We start from the raw sequence: 7922 nt of genomic DNA on the forward strand, positions 1-7922 counted from the left end.
AAAAGTATCATCAAGGGGTTTACTCGGCACCAGTTCATCCAGTGTTTCCTTTTCAAGCTCATCTTTATAATAAAAGGCCTCCTATTATCCTCTCAATGTTGGTTGATATAGATTTGAGTTTATCTTTTGCCATATATTGTTGTTTACATTTGCATCATGCGGCAGAACCAATTTTCATTCTTTATGGCAATGGTTATATATGTGCATGGGATGAGGCAAACCTAGTTGTGCATGTAGGCGATTTCGAGCTTAGGTTGCAGTCATTGCAAGTGGTGCCGAGTCAAGCTTTTGACCTCATATATTTCCATTTTGTTCTGCTTTTCCCTTTTCCAATCCCTCCAATTGACTGGCTCATGAAGGAGTATGCCGATCTCTTTGAATTTAACTTATCGTCTGGGGCTAAAATTGCCACATGTCATCCAATTCCAACCGGGGATGCTCGTCCATTCAAGGTTCCTATTCATCTTTAGTCACCTAAAGAGATCAAGATTTGACATACAAACGTCAAAGAGATGTTGAAAAAGGGTGTTATTCACAAATCATAGAGTCCTTGGGCATGTGAACCTTATCTTATGATGAAGCCTGATGGGAGTATTCGAATTTGCATCGACTATCATTCATTAAACGAAATGGTGATTCTAAATGTGTACCCTCTTCCTCACACTACTGATATCTTGGATCATCTAGGGAAAAGTCTTAGTTCACTAAGTTAGATTTTGCTTCTGAGTATTGACAAGTATCGATGGTCGAAGAAGATATTCATAAGGTTGCTTTTCATATACTATTTGGTTTGTACGAGTTATTGGTGATGCTATTTGGTTTAAATAATGCTTTAGCAACTTTTCAGTAGATGATGGATGAAGTTCTTTACAATATGCCAGAGGTGACTATTAACTTCATTGATGATGTCTTGATCCACTTTGAGGGGACATGGGCTATGGGAAGTTGGTTTAAAGTTGAAGCAGTCGAAGTGTATTTTTGAGTCTAAAGACACGACTTATCTTGGGTACTATATTTCTTGTGAGGGTTTGCATGATCCTAACAAACTTGTGGTTGTTTTAAAATTCCCTACTTCGAAGTGTGTGAATGATGTACAATGCTTCTTGGGCAAAGTGTAATATCTTGGTCGTTTTATGGATCATCTTTTTGATCGTATTGCACAATTGCGAGTGTTGTTGAAGTCATCAACATCATCTATCATCTGGTCTGTGGATTGTGAGCGGGTGTTCATAGATCTCAGAGAGCTATTGACGACTCCTCTCGTTTTGGTGTATCCTCACTACACTCGATCTTTCATTTTACGCATGGATGCTTTTGATATTAGTCTTGGAGGTGTGCTGATGCAAGAGAGCCCGAGTGTGCCTAGTCAGCACCATCCCATTGCATATATAAGCCATACATTACAGAGGCAAACTACTCTATGACAAAGAAGGAGTGCTTAGCAACAATTTAGAATTTTGAGAAACTTTATGCATATTTATATGGTTCTCAGACATTACTGGAAGGTGATCATGCTGTTGTTACTTCATTATTGAAGTAGAAGAACTTGGTTGGTCATACTACTTGGTGAGCTTTGAAACTTTAGATATATGATTTTAATGTTATTCATCGCCTAGGGAGTTCTATGGCTGATGCTAATGCCCTTTCTTAAGCCCTCTTTCTTCTTTGCTCTCTTCTTATGTTTCTGATGAGCTTTTTGTTCTAGCATTTATAGATTTTCTAAACAAGGATTTTGTGCCGTTGGCGGTTGCTGTACTTGATGTTTAATGTTCATAAGGTGTAAAGCAAGATTTATCTTCTCTTGATGAGGTTCATGAAGCTAAAAAAATTAAGCTATGGATTCGAAAGCTTTGTGATGGGTTTGAGAATCCTACATCACTTGCTGATGACTTGCCATTCTGGCATTTACATTCTCAATATCACTTTGAAGACAGCTTTTTTTATTTTGTAGGGACGGATCCTAATGATCATTTATGGCTAGTGGTACCTTCACTCTTTATTCCACAGTTTTTCTATACCTACCATGATTTTCCTATTTTAAGCGGGCATATGAGACATTATCGTATGACCAAGAAGTTGCACAAGTTTTTCTATTGGCCGGAGATATGACGTGATGCTATCTAATATGTGTGTAGTTGCGTTTGGTGCCAAGTTTGTAATACTCCCCTTCGTGTTGCAGAAGAACAGTTGGAGTCAATTATAATTTCCCATCCGTTTGAGTTAGTGGTATTTGATCTTATGGGACCTTTTCCACAATCGACTTGGCAATGAATATGTTATTATTGCTTTTGATTACTTGACTCGCTAGGTGGAAGTTAGTGCTCTTGTTAATGCCTTTACAACTACTGTTAGATATTTCCTCCTCAATTAAGTAGTGTTCCAGCATTCTTGTCTAGAATGGATTCTTTTGACAATGGTCCCGCATTTATGGCTAAAGTATTTTATGTTTTAATGTTTCGCTTGAGGATACACCACACTTTCATGAGTGCTCATCATCTATAGTCAAACAGTTTGGTGGAACGGCTTGTTCAGACATTCAAAAGGATAATCAAGAAGTACGTGAATTTTCAACATTTGGATTAAGATGGTTATTTGCTGTCTCTTCGATATGCATGTCACAAAGGTGCAAGGTTTTATTGGTGCTTCACCATATAAATTTTTATATGGTCATGATCCAATATTACTAATAGAGTTGGGTTTACCTTTGCAATTACCAAGAGATGTTGAAGTTGGGATTAGTGTTTGATGAGCATTCTTTCACTTGTTCAAGTAAAGTTTACTGAACATCTAAGTTGTATACAAGTGGGACAACAACAATATTACAACTCCCATCATTGTCCACTTGTAGAATACAATGTGGATGATTTGGGGTTAGTTTGTTTTCCCCATCTTATGGTATGTAGTTTATTTAAAGGGCTTCTTGCTCAGTGGAAAGGATTGTAATGGATGTTGCGGCAAGTTAAATTATAAGTTTATAAGGTTCGGCAAGACGTCTAGAAAACAGATCCTCTAGAAATTATGCATGTGTAGCAGTTAAAATATTTCGTACAAAGGGATCAAGAATAACTAATACCATCTACAAATCCATCGATGCTTCTTCCTAATGTTCCTCCAGATCCCAGCCCATTTATGAGAGAATCTTAATAGTCTTTTATTATTCTGAGAGGAGTGGATGATATAAGGTCTAAGTGTATGATTATAATGCTGTATACTAATATTAGCATAGTGGGATTTTAGTAACCATCAGATTAATTTCAATTTGGACCACTCGCTCTTGTATATAAACTAAAGTTTTTGGGTTAATTGATATACACATTTTTTATATTCCCTTTCCATATTCTATGCACTCACAAAGCATAATTTTGTTTTGTTGATATGTCCTACAATAACAAGTTCATTACTAAAGGTAAGTTATAATTGCAAAATTGTACCATCCTACTACATGCTGCACCAGGTTGTGTCATAACAATTGATACCTACACTACTTGTGATCATTCCTGGGACTATAGCAGTAAGGTTACAAGATTGACTATGATGAAAATCCACACCACCAGCTTGTCAACTCATTTATAACTCAAGACAATGAAACATGTGGTCCCATTCTGAGCTTCTATAGACTCACGCTGTTGACAATGTTGTGAGAAATTGGTGGATAGGCACGAGATGCTGTATGATGTTATTAAATAAATGAGAGGCAAAGCTTCAACATCTGGACTTAGCCATAGAGAAATTTATCCATTACCACTTCATCTTCCAGATCTTCCATTGTATAGGTTGGATGGATTGCGACTGCTTGCCTGAAGGAGGCTTGGGAATGGGAACTTGTCGTGCAACAAGCAAAATCCTGGCCATGATAATGATAATCTCTGCACTGCTCATCACAAGATTGTCTATTCATAAGCAGGAGGGTATTATCCAGCCATGGAATCTCATGGTGTCAATACAAAGATGAGAGACAGAGAGGTTTGGGCCGACGACGCATGGATTTTCTGGCCTGGGCCTGCGGTGATCCTAGGTGAGAGCTGGTGAGCAGGAAAATTCGTCGACGCTTGTTGTTTATCGAGGAAAGTTCGCTTCAAAGTTGTCTCAAAGATGACCGGTGGCAAGTTCCCCGAGGACGTTATCACATTTCCATGCTGTTGTCCTCCTCAGCTACAAGCTCCAGTCCTTTCCCCATCCTCAGCGCCATCACCATGGCTTCCCCTGCTTCCGGAAAGTCCTCGTGCTCCGCCAGCACCTCATTCACCGAGCTTGCACTGTCTGGCTCGGCCCTTCGACTGCTGGCGTCGATCTCTCGAAAAAGTGGTAGAGTCTCCTCGAACGGTGTGCCAATTACAAACGCCGAGCCCCCGTAACAGTACTTTGACGTTGCGTAGAGGGCAGTTGCCTTGAGAGCTTCGTACTGCTGTTGGTCATTCCAGCATTCCTCGTCCGAGAGCTGCCTCATTTTCAGCCAGTCGTCTTGATCAGCAAGCTTCAGCCATGCGGCCTCCAAAAGGCTCTTGTTCCCTCTTCTGAAAAAATTCCCGACAGCGCGAAAACCTCCAGAGAACGTAGAACCAGTTCCTTGTGGCCACTGTTCAGGCACGCTTCGACGAGCTGCAGCGGTGACAGAACTTCGGTAGAAGTTGCAATCCCCAACTCAGCAGCAGCTTCCTGTCCCAGTGGAAAAGAATTCAAGGAAACGTAAACAAGTTGGTTGTAGACAGACCTGAACAGCGAAAATTCCAAGATCTGCTTCGATCTGAATCGACTTGTCAACAGCTCCACGCTTCCAGCCTGAAAGTACGGACACACATAATCACGTTCGGAAAGCTTGTGACAGTGCTACATACCTGCAAGTGCCGACAGTTCTGCCAGATATAAAAGCTTTCGTCGGGCAGATAGAGTAAAACCGGACGTCGGTTTTTCGTCCTGAATGATCGGGATATTCAAGTCGCTGCTCGAGAGAGCCAAGTGATGGATGGTATCTGACGCAGCAGTGAATCTCTTGAGGAAGAAATCATGGAGCCAGGAAAGAGATTTCTTGTCCCGAAGAAAGGACGCAAGGTCTTCTGCAAACTCTTCTCCCAACACAGTTATAGCAGCTCGTACGTCAGGTGATGTGAACAGTAAAAGCAGGCACTCACCATAAGTTTGGGCAGGCAATCCATGTCATTGAGATCGATGCATATTTCCCAAAGTGTCTGATAGCCTGCATGACGGCCAAAAGCGACGAATACCGATCTCGCAGCACTTCCAGCCGTTTCTGCTCCCCCGCGTCGGCGCTTTCAGCGTGCTACACACCAAATACGACGTTAGTTAGAGCCATGTATGTCACACAACTGATCTTTACCTGAGAAGCCAGTTCGGCTGCTTCTCTTTCATGCTGTTAAAGAGTCAGTAGAAGGCTATGACGTCTGCTCCAGTACTCGAGTTGCAAGCCTCGGTACTCCTCGTCGCGCTCTATCTTGGCCAAAATAGCACCGGCATAGCCTTCGAGAAGAACATCGGCTATATCAGCAAGAGATACCATCACCTTTTCCTTTGACTGGACGTCCATAAGATGAGTCGCCAGTCGCCATAATCGGGAACGCACTGTTTACCAGGGCGTCAAGCCCTCTGGCGACGGATACCATGTCTGTTGTGTATCTCTGTACTGAATGCCAGCTCTAACAGCAGAGGAGCAGGCGTCGGCAACCTCGCATAAGCGTTCGGTTTGTGACTTCAGTGACATCTCCTGCCCGATTATAGCTTGACTGTGTTCATTGATGCAACCGAAAAGCTCTTCTATGTCTGATCCCCGCGTAAGAAACACCTCCATCTTTTCCTTCACATTCTTCCTGCGAGCTTTCTCTCCGACTAGCTGAATTGTATCCCAGAGAGCTCCAGTAATCTCAGCTTCTTCTGCTTCACCACGGCTCTGGCCAGGAGCTCGAGAGTTGTACGTGTCCTTGATCTTTAGCAACGCAGCAAGTTTCTCACCATGCTCCAGGATCGTGTGCAGACTACTCCCTGGTCAAGACGTTGTTCAGCAGCCAAAAACGGAGAGAGAAACTTAATACACGGACTTACTTCGTTGGTGCCGAAGGACCTCATGACATTTAGAAGCTGCGAGAAAATTCAGATACTGTTGATGGCGCTTTTATTTCTCAGTAAGTTGCGAAGTAATGGCCATCGTGGCTGCACCTCCAGCTCCACCCGAAGCCCAATGCTTGGCTATTGTATCGACAATTGACTTGCTGAAGCGAGCGAAAATATTCATTTCGCCTTCGTCATCGAATGCTCCGGTCTTCTGTAGCTTCTCAAAGACCGCGATCACTTGCCGAGTAGTCAGATAATGTTGAAATTGCTGACCGACTGTTGCCTCTGCTTCTTCATCTTGGAGAAGACGTTGAGTGGAATTCCTTGTCAGGACTTTTCCCACACCATCCGTGCTTTCGACTGCTAATCGTCGCCTCTGCTCCTTGACGGACTCGTCTTTAGCACTGCCTTTCCGCGAGAGGCTCCTTTCCGGTGGCTCAACAGCACCAAGCAGCACAGCTCTTTCAGGAATCCCCCACACTCCTGCTTTCTCGGTCAAAACAAGCTAAGCGCCTTCGTCGCTGTCATCCACCGAAGGTACCACAGAAGCGTCTAAAACTCTGCCGGCATCCCATGCAAGATCGAACTGGTATAGCCGACCAACGCCGTGTAAGTAATGAGAGATCGTTGCGGTGCCATCACCTGCAAGAACCATGGCTGAACCGGCAGGCTTTCCACCAACTCGGAGCTGCATCGAATACAGAACTCCTCCACCTCTACTCGAGCCTTCGGTAAGATAACTCGTGCTGGAGCTAAAGTGAGCATGAAGTACTGCATGTAACTGGAGCTCGTGACTCGATCCTTGGATAAAGATGCCGCTAGCACCGTCAGGTTCTTCTCCGCAGTAACTTGCAAATCGAGAAGCCACACTTGTTTCTGACTCGTTAGATCCTTTAAAACCTCCGCGTCTTCGGAGATATCGTAAGCCCAGGCCTTTGAGAGCTGACCACCTTTCACTAACTGCACGTCCCAGCACTCGATCCCCCTGGGAGTCAGCAGTAAAAGCTCCTCCCGTGACCACCACACGAGGGAACGGACTATGCCACTGTTGTTGAAATCGAAAGGCCCAAAGTTGTCGCTCTCCCCACGAACCTCAGCATTTACAGACCGCCAGGAAATCCCAGACACGGAGCAGTCGAACCTCCATAAGTTCCCCAAGCAGCTGGCGATGGCTACGCATTCCAGGTTTCTAAGTCCTGTGGCGATGAGTGACTTCACCGGCTGTATCTGCTCGAGGACCATACGACGACGAAGCAGACCTCCGTCCGGGAGCTCCACCATATCTGTCATCTATCTGAAGAAGCTTGTCATCCGGCATAGCCACCACAGGCAAGATTTCTGTGTCCCTGAAAATATCCGGCCAGTAAACCACCGTCAAGCTCTTCTGACTGCATAGAACGAGGCTAGCTGAAACGCGACCTTTCACGAGACTAGACTCCTTCCCACGATTCACAATCCGGACGAGCCAGCTACTTCCATGTCTGGAATCAATACTCTGACCATCGCCTTCCGTGCAAAGCTGTGGTGGGACGTTGAGAATCTTACACTCTGACGACGCCTGGTTGCGCAAATGGCTTCACAGGAAGATCTTGGTCCTGTGGAGCATCCAAGAGAGACCACTTCCGCCATCCATTCCCTCTGAAAAGGAAAACAGAAATCGGTCTTTTCTTAGAAAGCACTGATCGATCGACTTGCCTGAGCGATGTGAAGGAGCTGCCTCCCTAACAGCAGCTCTAAGCTGATGAGGAAAATCGCACACAAAGACAGGGTCACAGCCGTCGGCGCTGGATTTCTTGCCTCCACTCTTCAAAATGGGAGCCATCCTACGACGAAAGCACACGGCCATCGCCTACATTTCT

At 44.3% G+C, this 7922-nt stretch overlaps 1 protein-coding gene across 2 annotated transcripts; it reads right to left on the reverse strand.

The window, feature by feature from the left end:
* Positions 1-3845: 3845 nt before the first annotated feature.
* LOC9635295 lies at positions 3846-7699 on the reverse strand. 2 transcript variants are annotated; one of them, XR_002991905.1, is made up of 6 exons: positions 6055-7699; positions 5336-5994; positions 5130-5278; positions 4836-5063; positions 4712-4779; positions 3846-4656 (listed from the first exon to the last, which is right to left on the reverse strand). XR_002991905.1 is itself a non-coding variant. In XM_024670681.1 (3 exons), the coding sequence occupies exon 3, from the start codon at positions 4445-4447 to the stop codon at positions 4124-4126; it is 324 nt and encodes a 107-aa protein (XP_024526449.1). In that variant the 5' UTR covers positions 4448-4656; positions 4712-4779; positions 4836-5106; the 3' UTR covers positions 3846-4123. The 2 variants fall into 2 exon arrangements, 1 of the variants encoding a protein (XP_024526449.1); XM_024670681.1 differs by lacking the exons at positions 5130-5278; positions 5336-5994; positions 6055-7699 and having other exon boundaries at positions 4836-5106.
* Positions 7700-7922: the final 223 nt, after the last annotated feature.

This window comes from Selaginella moellendorffii, unplaced genomic scaffold (genome assembly GCF_000143415.4).
Source record: "Selaginella moellendorffii unplaced genomic scaffold, v1.0 SELMOscaffold_6, whole genome shotgun sequence".
Classification (NCBI taxonomy): Eukaryota; Viridiplantae; Streptophyta; class Lycopodiopsida; order Selaginellales; family Selaginellaceae; genus Selaginella; species Selaginella moellendorffii.

What these genes read in the sequence shown, in the direction of transcription:
- LOC9635295 (XM_024670681.1), bottom strand. Translation starts at nt 4,447, where the DNA reads ATGAGGCAGCTCTCGGACGAGGAATGCTGGAATGACCAACAGCAGTAC.